Here is a 17170-nt window from a genome sequence, read left to right as displayed (position 1 = left end):
AACTAGTAAACTATAGGCTGCAGTGCAGACCATAGCCTCAGCAAAAAGAACACTTAAAATAAATAGGCTACACCTTGGTAAAAGATCCCTTTTTTGGAACTACTGTAGCCTCGGAAACCGTATGTTTTCTACAACTACTACTGTAATGCATTCGATTTTAAAGGCTCAATTACGAGTAGGCTACACACATCACGTTTTGTAGAAACACAAGAAATTGCACGCATAATAGTGGCAGTTGTAGCCTGGATATTCACTGCGCTGTAACAATGACAAAGCGCATTAATCATACCGCCAGAAAACTGCGCCTGATTAATTATCCCTGAATAAATAAGTCGTTACAGGCAGAGACAGGAGCTGTCAGACTCAGCCGGGTAAGTCCCAAGGACCCCCCCTCCCTCTCTCTCTCCCTCTCTCTCTCTCTCTCTCCCTCTCTCTCTCTCTCTCTCCCCCTCTTTCCCCTTCTCTGCCTCTCTTCTCCTCTTTTCGTTTCGCCCTATCTCATCTGTTTGACCGATAGGTGAAAAATGGAAGGTCCTTCTTCTCATAGCACTGTAGCACCACCTCCCTCCACACAGTCCACTGCCTTCATTCATGCACACACAGTGCGCGGACCTGATGAGCCAGAGCCGGTTATTTTCCGGGTACGTGTCAGTTGGATCCCTGAGGCCTGAGGGCCCACAGTTCAGATGTTTTGATGAGGGTTTGTTAAGTTTCAGTTGAAAGCACATGGGTGATGGGTCATGGGGTGACATTTATCACAATGTCCGTCTCCTAGTCATGCACGCTACTACTGTACCATATAGAGTTAAAAATCACACCCGGGTGAAGTGAGGGGGGCTATTAACCTAACTCATGTTGCTATGATTAGGTGATGTAATCATGATGTAAAACAAACGGTGACAAAACAAACATTAAATTATCTTTATTGTTAATGGGATTTAATGTTTGTGTTAGGGACAAAACAAACATTAATTTCTGTCCATTGTCAATGGCGTTTTTAAAACAAACATTGAACTAAAAACAAACGTTAAACCTGTAAATAAAGGTGCTGGACAGGTGTGAGAGGACTGTATGCAGAACCATGACTGACCATAATACTGTAGCTGTGTGTGTGTGTGTGTGTGTGTGTGTGTGTGTGTGTGTGTGTGTGTGTGTGCGCGCGCGTGTGTGTGTGCGCGCGTGTGCGTGTGCGCGCGTGTGCGTGTGCGCGCGTGCGGTGGGCTGTGTCTTTGATTTGTACATGGACCAGGCATTCCAAGTTAAACATTCTAAGTATCAACCTTTACTTGGAATTATAACAAACCTGAGGTATCAATGTAGATTTGCCATACTGATATTCGGAAGCCTGGGCCATATGCATAAACTGATGGCATGACAAAGAGCAAAGCCAAACAACTTGCCAAATACTGTTCTGTTTCGGCTGTTCTAGGCAGTTTGTCTGTGTGGAGGAGGAGGTGCCATGTTAAATGAACATAAACTGTCAACCCTGTTATATTTGTTTCCTTGTAAAATTAATTGTACTTTGTGAATTCAACTAAATAACTTTAGTGTGTGTGTGTGTGTGTGTGTGTGTGTGTGTGTGTGTGTGTGTGTGTGTGTGTGTGTGTGTGTGTGTGTGTGTGTGTGTGTGTGTGTGTGTGTGTGTGTGTGTGTGTGTGTGTGTGTCCAGCAGAACAAGCAAGGGAATAATTCGCCCTATTTGTTTACAAACAAACGTTTGGGCGGGATAAAGTGTCCATGATCATTATCTATAGTTTGTCAATGACCTGTAGATATTTAGAACATTATATATTTAGAAAGAAAGAGAGATCACAATATGTCCTGATTAGGTTAAATGGACGCTGCAATACATTTTTGTTGAAAATAATAGAGATGAAGAAATCAGATAAAGAAAACGTGCACCCAAAAGAGACATTCATTCATCAGTTTAATTGGAAGGCTATGGTGTCTTCAAATAAAACATTGGCAATGCGCGATAAATAGATGAATTAATCCTGGCAGTCAAATAGTTTGTCCAAAGTCATGTAAAGGCTATTGAACCTGAATAATTGATTCAAGGTGAGCTAAAGAAACCCATGAAACCTTGTGTTTTTGACACCTAACCCACAATCTTTGTCACTCTGACAGGTCACCTAACTCAAATCCCCGTCGCTCACCCCAGGCAAGCCCCCAGGTCATTGTGACATCACGTGACATCAGCCCCCTGGTCACCCCAGGCAAGCCCCCAGGTCATTGTGACATCACGTGACATCAGCCCCCTGGTCACCCCAGGCAAGCCCCCAGGTCATTGTGACATCACGTGACATCAGCCCCCTGGTCACCCCAGGCAAGCCCCCAGGTCATTGTGACATCACGTGACATCAGCCCCCTGGTCACCCCAGGCAATCCCCCAGGTCATTGTGACATCACGTGACATCAGCCCCCTGGTCACCCCAGGCAAGCCCCCAGGTGCCCAGGTCATCGTGACATCAGCCCCCATATGTGGTGCCCATGTCATCGTGACATCAGCCCCCTGGTCACCCCAGGTGCCCAGGTCATCGTGACATCACGTGACGTCATCAGGGATGGATATATAGTAAATGCGACCTGCTGTCACCGTTAAACCCATATATGGAGATCCCTGATGTCATCAATATTGGCCAGCAACTCATCTGACTTCAAACCTCAAACCCTTAGATCTCCATATATGGATATGTCAGAACCTGTTCTGACATTCCATATGTTGATCCTTCCCCATCCATCATTCCTCTTCGATGGAATGATGACTTATACCTATCAAACTCTAGACGGGCCTGCCCCAAAGTTATTAGTGCAGCCACACCCGGCAGCCGGCGAAAACTATATAGTTCTCAACAGGCCCGAAAATTAAGGCCCGGCCCTCATCAAACCCTGCACACTCAAGAGAATGTCCCAGCTACCACCCTTAGATTTCCATATACTGTATGGAGCTGAGCTGACCTGTTCTGACATTCCATATGTTGATCTGACCTCATCAAATCCTGTACACTCAAGACACGCTCCATATATGGGAAGTACAGAATTCATTCCATGTTGATCTGACCCCCATGCCAAAGTGCCAGGGCTCGCCTAGCAGTCTGCCGTCAACGAGGTGGATGCGTGCACGTGACCTCTCCATCAGGCGTCTTTGTGTGTGTGTGTGTGTGTGTGTGTGTGTGTGTGTGTGTGTGTGTGTGTGTGTGTGCGTGTGTGCGTGTGTGCGTGTGTGTGTGTGTGTGTGTGTGTGTGTGCCGTGCCGTGCCGTGCCGTGCCGTGCGTTGGCGTTCCAACAGTACCATAATAATAGTATATTTCCCTTACTTCGTGTCATGTGAGCGTGTAGATTTGAATCACACGTGCGTGCACGCGCGTGCGTCTTGCTTCCCAGCTTCTGTCTATATCCACTCAATGCAGCTTCAGGTTCTTAGGCAGCAGAAAAAAGGCACAGTGATGGAAACGGTTTGTTCTCTCTGACGTGATGTGTGTTAAACGCTGAGGGCAACAGGGTGAGTGCGGAGGACGTGGGGGTAGAAATGTGTTAGAGCGTGGGAACGTGATAAAGATCAGATCAGGTCAGGAGAGGTTAAGATGGAAACACTGCTCTCAGCAAAGCTCGATGTCCTCTCTCTCTCTCTCTGTCTCTCACACACCACACACACTTATTCACTCTCAAGTCCCACATAAACACATACAGATGCAGGTGTGCGTGCGCGAGTGCTCGTGTGTTCGTTCGTGCATGTGTGTATGTGTTGTTTACTGTACATGCGTGACTTGTAACTCAACTGTAGGACATAGGGTAGTGAGCAACAGGTGATAGAGATAAGGTCTATAGTTGTCTTTATCTGTAACAGAGCAGATGTTTATGTAAACAGGAGCTTATTTCTGTTAGGAATCTTGCTCCCATCCCTTATTTATAAAGTAGCCAATGACCTTGGAAATACTTCAACACGAGCTACTTCACAGCCTATATGAAACAACCAGTTGATGATTTGTAAATTTAACAAAGCAACAAATGGCTTCTCAAGTTTTATATGTAATTCATATGTTTTATTAATATGCCTTGTAATGAGACATTGTTTCTCATGTGAAAATAAAAACTGTAATTTATGTAGTTTTCCAAATTAGAATCTGTGACACTATACTCAATCTTTGGAATACTTTTGGAGAGCCATTTATTTGGTCAGGAGTCAGTTTGACTCTCTGTCATGCAGGCAGATCTGATCAATAGCTTATATGGCATCAAATCTATCTGGAAAATGTCTTCCTTGACTTTTGAGGGTGCTATACATCTATACACAGTACTTTTACTTCTACTCCACTACACCTCAGAAATTACTGTACTTTTTACGCCACTGAAATTAATTGAAAACTTTAGTTAGTATAGTTACTTTGTAGATTTGGAGTATTATTACAAAACATATATACATTAACCACTTCAGCCCCATATAGCCCCATATATATTTAGGCCATTTGAAAATAGCCGATCTACAAGCTCACAATGCGTCGCGATGCGACACATTGTGAGCTTGTAGATCTGCTATTTTCAAAAGATTAAAAAAAAATCAAAACGAACCACAAATCTACAGTATATAATAGACCAGACAACAATGTGATTCTGTGCCAGACATGGAAGAGGACAAATCATGGCGTATATGGTGTATAATTTGATGTGAAGTTATGTTGGTAACTTGGTAATGGTATAGCAGCAATAAGTATCATCGGGTCTCCCAGCGAAATATAGTAGCTGTGGAGGTTGGAAATAGGATGTTTATGAGTGTTATCTGTAGTCAAGTGTACTTTATAAATAACTAGTCCCATCCTCCCAGCCTGAACCCCCGAGTTAGTGTAAACGACTGTCTAGTGCAGGGTTCCCCAATAGGCGGCCCACGGGCCATTTGCGGCCCGCGGAGCGCCCCCTTGTGGCCCCTGGAAGATTTTCTTTTTAAAAAATTGTTTTGTTTTCGGGGGTGTCCCAGATATAAATGGCATTAAATGGGGGTCAGTAGCCTATGCATGTCAAACTGGGCACCCCCTCAAGGACCACTGGTTGAGAACATTTTTTAATTAATTAATGAAAAAATAAAAAACCCAATTTTTTGCGCGTGCAGACTCTGCCCCCAGCCTGGTTCCCTAGTCAAAATATGGCCCTTTAGGAAAATGAATTGGGGAACCCTGGTCTAGTGTCTCTACCTCAGTCTTAACCCGGTCACGTAGGTCACTAACCCTAACCTCAGTCTTAACCGGCCACGTAGGTCACTAACCCTAACCTCAGTCTTAACCCGGTTACGTAGGTCACTAACCCTAACCTCAGTCTTAACCGGCCGCGTAGGTCACTAACCCTAACCTCAGTCTTAACCGGCCAAGTAGGTCGCTGACCCTAACCTCAGTCTTAACCCGGTCACGTAGGTCACTAACCCTAACCTCAGTCTTAACCCGGTCACGTAGATCGCTGACCCTAACCTCAGTCTTAACCGGCCACGTAGGTCGCTAACCCTAACCTCAGTCTTAACCGGCCACGTAGGTCACTAACCCTAACCTCAGTCTTAACCGGCCACATAGGTCACTAACCCTAACCTCAGTCGTAACCCGGTCACGTAGGTCACTAACCCTAACCTCAGTCTTAACCGGCCACGTAGGTCACTAACCCTAACCTCAGTCTTAACCCGGTCACGTAGGTCACTAATCCTAACCTCAGTCTTAACCAGCCACGTAGGTCACTAACCCTAACCTCAGTCTTAACCCGGTCACGTAGGTCACTAACCCTAACCTCAGTCTTAACCCGGTCATGTAGGTCACTAACCCTAACCTCAGTCTTAACCGGCCGCGTAGGTCGCTGACCGTAACCTCAGTCTTAACCCGGTCACGTAGGTCACTAACCCTAACCTCAGTCTTAACCGGCCACGTAGGTCGCTGACCCTAATCCCAGTCTTAACCGGCCACGTAGGTCACTAACCCTAACCTCAATCCTAACCGGCCATGTAGGTCGCTAACCCTAACCTCAGTCTTAACCAGCCATGTAGGTCACTAACCCTAACCTCAGTCTTAACCGGCCAAGTAGGTCGGACTAACGGGTTTATGTTCATATATTTTAAGATATCTTAAAAGATTGACTGCAAAGCCAGAAATTAACGTGCGGGGAAGAGGTGCAACTTTTTTTTGCTTTGTTTTCGACTCATTTTCAGCACGGTCGATAATGCAGACTTTTGCATTTGAAAATGGCGCAGGCCTATTCAGTCTTGAGACTATAGTATCTGACTCTTTTGTCAGATCATATGAACCCCTAAAATACAATACACTACAGTATGTTAGATGTTGGCTATAGCGCCAACAACATGCTTAATTGTGACCACTAGGTGTCACTAGATATCTCTGATCGATATCTCTGCCCAAGTAATCCTTGTATTCCTCTGACTCATCCTTTAAACATATACAGAAACATATATTATGTTAATCCACACACACACACACACACACACACACACACACACACTGCACACACACAGCTGCTTAGTAGTCCCTTCTCTAATTCATGATTGCGGGACATAGTTGATGTTTAAAATGTGTTTTTATGTTTTTTTTAAATTGAGGGCTGAGTGAGAGTGACGAGTCTGGGTTGGTCTCAGGCATACAGGACGCCTTCAGTGGCAGCCATCTTTGGATGTGATGGTGGTGGTGGTGGTGGTATCGCCCTGGCATGTGGTGTGATATTTTCATTTTATTTTTTCTTGTCTCCGGTGCATTCCGTCTCCCCATCTCTCTCTCTCTCTCTCTCTCTCCGTTTCCTTCCGACTTCCTTTTTTTTATCCGTAGTCACCGTCGTCTTTCATGCACCGTTTCTATGCGCGGATCCTCTAATTCGCAAATGTAAACAAACGTAACGAGCGGAAAAAGGGAGAAATCTAGAGACAGAGAGAATATGGAACAGAGGGAGGTACCCCACCACCTCCACCCACCACCCACCACCACCACCACACTGTCACACCCTCACGCCCCACCCTCGCCCCCTCACCCTGCGTCCTCTCATTATCGTCCCCAGCTCATTTGAATAAATTAACACCCCTTGATGTCTTGTAGCCACATGTATACATGTACGTGTACGTATGCACATGCGAGCAAGCGAGCGTGCACACACACACACACACACACACACACACACACACACACACACACACACACACACACTATGGCACAAGGACAACCAGAAATATCGGTCCTGCGCTTTGCTAACGTATAAAAACATGCATGCATGCACACACAATCGCATGAACGCACACACACACACACACACACACACACACACACACACACACACACACACACGCACACACACACACACAGTCACACAGGGGCACGCTCATCCTCTGATGTGCTTATAACATCACACATCTGCCACAACACAACACGCATGCTCGGTTAAAAGCAAACAAACAGGCCATTGAACGGCGCCTTTGCTCATAATGCACTGCAGCAGTGTGGCGATTCATATTAGCTTAATGCAGATGAGGCGCCGCCACACACACACACACACACACACACACACACACACACAGCAGCAGCATGCAGAGGCAGCGAGGCTGGCTCGCTGCGCCCCGCGCTGTACGCATGCAGCACGTCACCGAGAGGGAGTTCGGGGAGGGTTCCTTGGGTGTGTGCGAGGGCCTCCACACAGTGTCTGTGTCCAATGCCGCCACCATGAAATTGTGCCTTTTGCAATAAATCCAGTACCAAACGGCTTATACTGTACCACAAAAATTGCAACCATGTCGTCGTCGTCTATACCCTTAAGCCATTTTGGGCGGGAATTCCCTTTTGGTGTTAGCATTATGTTATGCTTTAGCTATTGAAAAATAGCAGATCTACAAGCTCATAGCGCGCCACCGAGTGGCGCGCTACGAGCTTGTAGGTCTTTCAGAAAACTGTCAGGATGTAGAAGACATTTTTAGAATCTGATCTCAGGTCAAAATGGGTTAAACCCCCAACAACTCCACCACCACCCCTGTGTGCACCCCGACCACCCCTGTTCCTATATGTACCGTCACCCCTCCTCATTTAAATGACTGTATGTATAACCTTGGAAGTAAGCAATATGGCAATGCCCCATCATCAGGTCTGACCTTGTCGACGTTCCATTGCCACTCACTGGGGGAGGGGGGAGGGGGGTTGTGCCTTAATACCAGATACATTAGCGCTAATATGATCCTATAGCATGTAGACAGGGCCTGAGGGCTGCTGTGATCGTCTGAGCATTAGTATTTACATCTACATTAGCATCACTCTCTCTCTGTCTGCATCCACCGCCTCTGTTTCTTTCTGCCCCCAACTGTCACTCCCTCCTTCCTCTCTCTCTCTCTCTCTCTCTCTCTCTCTCTCCTCCTTTTCCTTTTCTGTTCAACAAACTCTTCTTCTTCCCTCTATTTCCAGGCAAAGACCTGAGCGAGAGAGAGACTGAGTGTGTGTGTGTGTGTGTGTGTGTGTGTGTGTGTGTGTGTGTGTGTGTGTGTGTGTGTGTGTGTGTGTGTGTGTGTGTGTGTGTGTGTGTGTGTGTGTGTGTGTGTGTGTGTGTGTGTGTGTGTGTGTGATGAGTCACATTGTGTTGTGTTTTACAGTGGTGTCTATCCTGGGTCGTCCTCTACATGGATGACAGTAGTCCCTATACTGTATAAGCTGGTCTGCATGGAGCCGCGCTGCCTTTTCTCCAGCCTGTCACAGCGCATGATGATCACTGGCTGACAGTATACAACCTGCTTGGCACTGTCGTGACCAATCAAATCATCCCCCCTTTAACTGGCCTGCCTTGTTGCCTTTTGATGTCCTATAACAGACACCTCTACACACAGGCTTCTGTTATTGGATGCTGTGTCCGTTGTGTCTGTCCCCAAAACACGTCCCGTTGCGTTCTTTGTAAAGGTCAGCCGTGTCACCCGTGACATTCTAAATAGGGTGTACTACACGGCTTAATGTGCTTATAACCACGCCCCACTGCTGTGGCCAACGCGGAAGTGGCTCTCGCCTATACGACAACTACGGACAGTTTTCTATGGTCGATAAAGTATAGTTTTTGACCGCGGCGGAGCGGGCCATCTCAAGCCAACTTGAGCCACGTGAGGCACCACCAAGCGAGCTAAAAGCGAGCAAGCTTTCCCTGCCAAACGTTGCGAAGTTCGATTGAGCCGACTCAGCGCCGTTCCAGTCGCAGGCACAGAAAAGTAAATCATGTCCTGGCGAGAGCATTTGCCCCCGACTGCCACTCAAAGTGGCTGTGCACTGGCCAATCACAGCGCATCCTTGCACAAGCCGTGTAGGGTTTCGAATGAGGAATGACACATATATCATGCCCGCCATACTTACCTATCGTTACCCGACAGGTGAGACAACCCCTCTGCACACCTGATTCCACTTCCCACTCATGATTCGCCTCGGTATCTTGCCAACCTCATGCTACACTTATAGTCTGCTAATCAGTTCAGTTTGCCGTCTATTGTGTTCAACAACTATTCCGTGAGATTGCTTTGCATTCTTTGTCATCTTGTTAGCCCAAAAGCATGTTACCTCGCCTCGCCCCGAATCTAATGAATGTGTTGGTCTTTGGCTCTCTGCCTCTGTGTGCCTGCTTCTGAGTCATATCTCTGTACCTCGTCTGACAGTGTAGACAGTTTTTAGTTTTTTTGGCGGGGCTTTTATTTAGACAAGATGGTGCAGAGACACAGCTAGGAAACCAAGCGTGGGCAGAGAGGGAGAAAGACATGCAAGAATGGGTCTCCACTCTCCAGCATTGGACCGGGTATACGTTGTGGTTGACGCAATATCCGTCGTGTGTGTGTGTGTGTGTGTGTCGTGCGTGCATGCGTGCGCGCACAGCAGTGCGCGTGTCTCACAGTGTAAGATTTAATATACCAGGTGTGCACCTCTGCAGGTTAACCTTTTCAAACCCACACGTTTCTTTGATATCAGCGCATGTGTCACATACCTTGAAATGTATATATGTGTACTGTACCAACACTGTACACATGCAGGGTTCCTATGGTGTTTCATTGCGTGTTTCATTTGCGTGTGTGTGGGGCACTGTATATTTGCTCTCAACCGTTTGTCAAGTGTGTGGGAGTATTGAGGCGGTGAGCTGTGATTGTGTCTGTGCTCGAGTTTGTGTGTGCGTGCGTGCGTGCGTGCGTGCGTGGCTGCGTGCGTGCGTGCGTGCGTGGCCGCGTGCGTGCGTGCGTGCGTGCGTGCGTCTCCACCTGTTACATAACCATGAGTGGAGGCAGAATGTGCTGCCTTGCTTGCCGCACCACCAACAGGGGCTCTTCAGTGGGAGTGATAGACCACAGCTTGCATGCTTTAGTTGCTTCAGAAGACTTGGGGGTCTTAACACTCCTCCCTGATGAACTCCCGTATCACACCACAGCAATGAGGATCTAGGAGATGTGGACCTGGAGTCAAGCCTGAGATAACAGGAGGAGAGTTCACCGCTGGAAGCTGTTGCTTCGTTGGCCATCAGAAATGCTGAAATGTTGAAACAAGAGGCTGAAACAAGTCATTTGGGGGGGGGGCCCCGTGACAATTATAAGAACTCTTCGTCTCTGTTGTCCATGCATACAAAAGCAAGCACAGTTGTCCATCCTCATAGTTGCTGGAATTTTATTGGATTTTTTTTTTACACACCAGCTGACAGCGCCAGTGGAGCACACAGGAAACAGGAAAGAAAAGCCAGACAGAATAGAATGAGTTACACTTTGAACCCACACACAGCCGTAAAAACCTCAGAGACCGCGTTGTGCTACATTGTACTAGCCTACACACATTAAGAATCCTCAGTGTTAGTTTAACTCTAAAGAGTGTAAGAATTGACCGACGGGTCCACCCGGGTTAAATCAACACTGGGGGTTTCTACGGTGTATTTGTAGGTACATGGAAACACTTATACTTGAGGCTTTTTTTCTTTTGTATACTATATTTATTAATAGTTTTGAGGAAAAATGCTGCTTTTTTGTCCCAAAATGACTGCTATTCGTTTCAAAAAGCTTGTGACACCCCTTACACAATGCTGTAGTGTATATAGTACCCCCCCAACTGGCAATGTAAATGCATGTTTTCTTTGTGCCAATAAAGCTCCTTTGAATTGAAATTTAATTGTGTATCTTCAATCAACCGTTTTCTGCTTAACCACAGAGAATGGTGCCTATTTAGGCGACAAATTGGTCCAGGAAAATAAATATTACAGAATTATGGTATACCCCACAGGCCACACATACAGGCGTTGACTCAATTCCATTTCATGGCATCATCACAGCTATAGCTTAGTGAAGAGAGAATGGTCTAATAGTATCATGTTTAGGGTATAAATTACCACTGTTGTAAAGTAGGCTATAGCAATTATACAGTACAACTAATATATCTGCCACCCAAATGTGATCGCCAGCAATGCAAATGCACCTAAATGGATCCTGCTTTTAGTTTATATATTTTGGTTATCGTGATGAATGCAATTTGTCCCACTATTCATACATGATGATGACACGTGAGGTCTACCCTCTCAACACAATCTCTCATTTTTGTCTGCGTATATATATAACGCTGCTGATAGCAATGCGACCCCTAATTATGCAGTGCGTCTTTGAACCTCCCCTCCCCTGCTCTCTCTCTCTGTGTGTGTGTGTGTGTGTGTGTGTGTGTGTGTGTGTGTGTGTGTGTGTGTGTGTGTGTGTGTGTGTGTGTGTGTGTGTGTGTGTGTGTGTGTGTGTGTGTGTGTGTGTGTGTGTGTGTGCGCGCGCGGCATGGGGGCTCTACAAATGGTGTTCAAAGTCTTTGGGGACGCGCTGCAGCTCTGTGAGTGAATGCATGCTTTTTAAAAAAAACCTAAAAAGGTATAAAGGACACGAAACACAATTGAAAACATTAATTAACACTGATGTTTGTCAATCCACGTCATTAAAAATGATGACCCCGAGAGATGAACTGTAGAAAGAAAGCAAAAAAAGAAATAGGTGTATATATAGTAATCCAAAGAAGACTCTCTCTTTCCTGTGCGCTCTAGAATGAATTCCTTTGTGCGCCGAATAGAATCAGACATGGATGGTCCACAGGTGCGCATACGGCTCTGCTCTCATGCATTCCACACTTTGTCGACGACCGAACGGACAGGCAAGCGGACAGACTCTTTCACTCCACGTCACCTGGGCTGGGGACTGTCGGACCTCACTGAAAGCACCACAACATGACCCACTCGAACCATATCATGTCGTTGTAAACCGTTAAGAACTCCGTTTAGAGACCCTATAGAGACCCCCCCTCCCCAAAAAAAACAGCGCGTATCCGGTGCGCGTAACGTAACTGGTCCGACCCGATCAATTATCCCGGACTCCCGGATCAGTCGGAGACGGTGTGTTTCCACGTTCGGTCCCAGGCAGCAGTGAAGAAGTGAAGTGGCTCTCACCTCTCCTCTCCTCTCCATCACGCACGGACCGGTGCTTCATTAGAATACCGAGGGAGGGGCCACCACGCCACGGAACGGCACGGCAGCCCGTCGTCCCGGTAAAAAGGGGGGGAGGAGGAGGAGGGAACGAGAGGCGGGATCTTCTTCTTCCGTGGCCGTTGGTTTCTCGGCGCTGGGGCGAGTGTGGGAATCCAGGGCTGGAGAGAGAGGGTCCGCCGCGCGGGGAACAACCAAGAAGAGCACCCAGTCCAGCACGGAGGAGGAGAGCCGCCGTAACGCTGCGCCCGCCCGCGCCCCGTGCAAACCCCCTTCAGGACTGCACACCATTCCTATGAAATATACCTGCTACTAATGGCATGTGGCTTGTAACTTTACTCCTGCTGTATTCTTTACAAGAAGGTACGTTGGGTTGGAACCCCTATATATATATACTGTCTCTTCAGGTGTCTCGCACTGCTGCGCGCACTCGCCTAGCCTCTCCAAATGAATGCAATGCTGAAGTTGACTGCGCTTGTGGTGGTGGTGGTGGTGGTTATACTGGTTTGATTCATGTTGCCAAGTGGTATTGCTTTAATTTTTTTTGACATGTAATTAATCTGGGATTTGTAAACGTATTTCTCCATAACGTTTGGAAGAAAAATGCGAACTTAGTTGGTTAGCTATAGGTTACGAAAGAAAGGGTCTCCTCCCAGATATGTTTTTTTTTTTTTTTTTTTCCTATCTCACGCGCACCCTCGATGTCTTTAATTTAGATTAACACATCTAATTGCAACTGTATGTGCAAGAAATCAACAACTATACTTTATTTATTGTTTGGATATCCAGCGAGAATCAAAGCTTAAAACCTGTTATGTACAGTTAAGATGGAGCGGATAAGAGGATTTGCATTTTGCATGATGAATGGCGAGGTGTCGTGAATATGGAGGCTGTTGAATAGGGGAGAGGCTGATGAGAATCTGCAGGCGTTCCGAATCATGGACGCCTGGAAACTGTGATGCTGACACGGTGACGGACGGTGACACTTTGGATGGATCTGGTGACTTTTCTCCTCCTGTGCAATAACAGAGAGAAAGTATTGGAGACTGTTTGGCGCGCGCTCTTCTTGCGAGCGAGTGTGTGTGTGTGTGTGTGTGTGTGTGTGTGTGTGTGTGTGTGTGTATTTGCTGATAATAATGTGTCCTCTGTTGGACATTTTCGCCTCATTTCAAAGCGACAAAAAGAGACGGCCTTAAATCATGTTTTTTTTTTCTTCTGTTCGAGGAGTGTGTGAGTGCGTGCACGTGGCACTGCGCGCACACTGCACACGCACTGTGCACTGACTCAGTTGTTATCATGCATGGTCTAATTATTCACCCACCATTTTCTGTGGCACCAGATCCTGCTTGATTGGCTCGGCTATTAACACTGCGGATGGATGGGAGAGAGAAAGATCCCCCCGTTGCTTTGAAATCAAATGTCATGTGTGCGCGCACACACACACACACACACACACACACACACACACACACACACACACACACACACTGTGTGTGCATGGCCTCTGCCACGCTGCTGTAATGACAACCACTTTTGTGCCGTTTTTGTTGTATGTAATTGGATTACAGGGTCTATTTCGATTATGCACACTGCACATCGCCCTGTCCCGTGACTGAACGAAGTGTGTGTGTGTGTGTGTGTGTGTGTGTGTGTGTGTGTGTGTTAGTGTGTGTGTGTGAGAGAAGGGAGGGAGGGAGGGAGGGAGGGTTGGGGGTTGCGAGCGGGTATTGGTGCGGAAAGAGTGCTCGAGATAGAAGAGACAGATACACGCAGTGGAAAACAAACTTGCATTTCCCCCTCGTCTGTGTGCATGCATGCAGCTTTAATCCCTTTATTTTGGGACGAATCAATTGTGATTCGATGTTTTTGTTTGTTTCGCTGATATAGACGTTATTATAGACACGTATTGTTGTTTTATCAGCTCAAGTCTTGGGGTGAAACAAAATGTAAGCCAGCCAATTATCATCATACTCTGATACATGCATATGCATTAGTACTGCGTATTTTTGCTGCCTTGTGGCCGCGCCTCGGAAACGATGCTATATAGGCCTACTCCAGGAATAATATTTGTTTTGTCAAATTAACATGACGATGTAGTCATTTGGATTATATATATATATATATATATATATATATATATATATATATATATATATATATATATATATATAGTTGCTGTCTGGAGTGATTGGGTGTTTATCCAAATACTATTGGCCATTTGTTTCTTAAGTATTTAGCTGCACATATATATGGCACACAGAGAGAGAGAGAGAGAGAGAGATGGAGAGATGGAGAGATGGAGAGATGGAGAGATGGTCTGGGAGGTTACATGACATTTTATGGAAATGTAATGAGAGCTGCAGACTGTGTGGGAATAAATGCAGGCCTGTAAGGCCTTGTACAACACAGGCCCTGTAAATAGTTAACCAATTAATGCAATTAAAATATAATACAGGCCTATATATTCGACTTGCATTAGTCATTTTTAAGCACGGACGGTTTTCTTTTGCAATATTGTTCCAATTGAAGGATTATAGATCGTCAACTAAAATGTCAACACAGCGAGATAAAATGTGCCATATTAAAACGTAGTTTCTTGTATCATTATTTCCTCAATGAGGCCTAATTAGATTCCAGTTTTAGCCGGTTTGGGGTCTGCAGCTTCGATATTAAATTGGGTATATTGCGCCACGACACAATCACACAATGACAAACATCGGATAATGTGTCCTTCAATGCATGATGGCACGTGGGTCAATAGGCCTACCGCTATATCCAGAATAATGTTTTGTGTTAGTATTCTGTTTTAAAGATTAACATTTGATTGCCTATAGGCCTACATCTGTTCTAAATGAATGTGTGTAGCCTATATAGTGTAATTTATTTATTTTCTATCGTCACTTAATTTCATAGCCCAGATCTTTATACCTTTCTTTATTTTTCCTTGAGCACACAAGGCACAACTAAAGCCACCGTCCATTCCAACACATGCATGCAGTGACAGTTCGAGGCCGTGCATGGCTATACGCGTAGATGGCGACCATGATGCGACACGCACGCTGCGCACGCACGCGCGCATACGGACTGTGTATGATTCTGGAGTACAATTAGATTATACACAGAGGAGAGGTAAATTGTGCTATGAATCAGATTGTGAGTCAGTCAGTCACACACACACACGCACGCACGCGCGCGCGCGCACACACACACGTAAGCACACGTATACACAGGGGAAAGCTGCGCTTGGACAATCATTAGAAAACTTTTGTTGTTGACTGTATAGTGCAGCTGCATGCGCAGAGGCAGCTCTGACTGCTTCTACATTGACATAAACCCCGGCGTGATTCTTTCTCTGTAATTGAATTTGACCCCCGCAACGATTCAATATTGTCCTCTGCTTCTATATCCCCCCCGCCCGGGCTCCTCCGCGTAATATAATAGACCAGCGTGCCAACAAACAGCACAACTTGTCCATTGTCTCCTAGAAGAGGCAGCAGTGTAGTGTCACACACACAGACTGCAGTAGAATGGAATAGCGACATGTCACTCTCTCAGGTTAAACTCGTGTAGCCCCGGCGCCGCTGCTGCTGTGCTCCGGCGAGCGGAGCCTATTTTCACTTGTCAAGTGTTTGCTGCTCCTCCGTTTGGCAGTTTGAATGGTGACTGTCCCGTTTATACCAGCAGCGCCGCTCGCTCAGACGGTCGTCTTCGTCTCTGTGCAATCCTGTGTGTGTGTGTGTGTGTGTGTGTGTGTGTGCGCGCGCGCGGGCCTACGGTGTAACCGCCCACCGCCGCCCAGCCTGCCCATAGACTATATTTATTTCCCTGCATACACAACCCAAATATCATCATCAGCGTCAGTTGTAACAACAGTAGCCTATACCTGCTGCATCATGCTGGGATGTGAAATCGGTGGTTCACTCAGTCAACAGGTCTTAAAATAATTTATTTCACTTTGGGGTGATTTTATCGTCTATACTCGGGCAGCCAGGCTTTATGTGAACACCCCAGACAGTTGTTTAAGTTGCTTGATTCTGTATTTAGATATACAAACCCAATGTAACTGCAAACTCCATTTTAACCACATGTCAAGATTCATCAAAGTCATTTTTTCTACATGGTGACTCATACTGCCCTAAAACATGTTTTTTTTCAATTAGTTTTTTTTATATAATAATGTTTATGGACCCTTATTCTTTCCCTCATGCTTTTCATTTTACAAAACAATGATTACATATTTAATAATTAATATTAACAATGAATATCAAATATCTAAATGCCGGTATACTTGAGCAACTTAAAAACTGTCTGGGTTCTCCACAAAAGCCTGATGTGGGAGCATGTATGCTGTACCTGTGAATTGTGAGAATTGTAATTTTGTAATTTTGTTTAGTAATTTAAGGTTTTACAGTAGATTTGTATTTACCAGTGTTTGTTCAACTATTCAATTATTCTGTTTGTAGTAGAGCTGGGCATATACTTGATCTGTGCAGGGATCTGCTTTAATCAAGATATTTAGAGCAGCTGTGTTAATTGAGAACAGGTGTGGATGTAGGCCTGTATAAATGAGCCAGGGGTCACAGTGACTTCATTCAGTACAAGTGATTCTGAGTGGAAGGACAGCTCTGAGGTTAGACCAGAAACAATTATTTCACCGTTTTTGTTTGATTGAGTTTTCACACTTTGCGGAAACATTTTTTAGTTTTA

The 17170-nt window shown here is 45.8% G+C and overlaps 1 protein-coding gene across 3 annotated transcripts in view; it reads left to right on the top strand.

The window, feature by feature from the left end:
* Positions 1-12677: 12677 nt before the first annotated feature.
* Positions 12678-17170, top strand: part of dscaml1 (Down syndrome cell adhesion molecule like 1) — a gene marked incomplete at its 3' end in the record, with an annotated part of 193388 nt that continues 188895 nt past the window's right edge. For all 3 annotated transcript variants that reach the window (XM_079514495.1, XM_079514496.1, XM_079514494.1), the window contains exon 1: positions 12678-12826. In XM_079514495.1, the coding sequence (XP_079370621.1) occupies positions 12784-12826 (43 nt within the window). In that variant the 5' untranslated portion in view covers positions 12678-12783. The remainder of the gene's footprint in view (positions 12827-17170) is intronic.

This window comes from Electrona antarctica (assembly GCF_951216825.1).
Source record: "Electrona antarctica genome assembly, chromosome: 11".
Lineage (NCBI taxonomy): Eukaryota > Metazoa > Chordata > Actinopteri > Myctophiformes > Myctophidae > Electrona > Electrona antarctica.
Note: the sequence above shows the minus strand (reverse complement) of the source record. Positions and strands in the feature narration are given on the sequence as shown.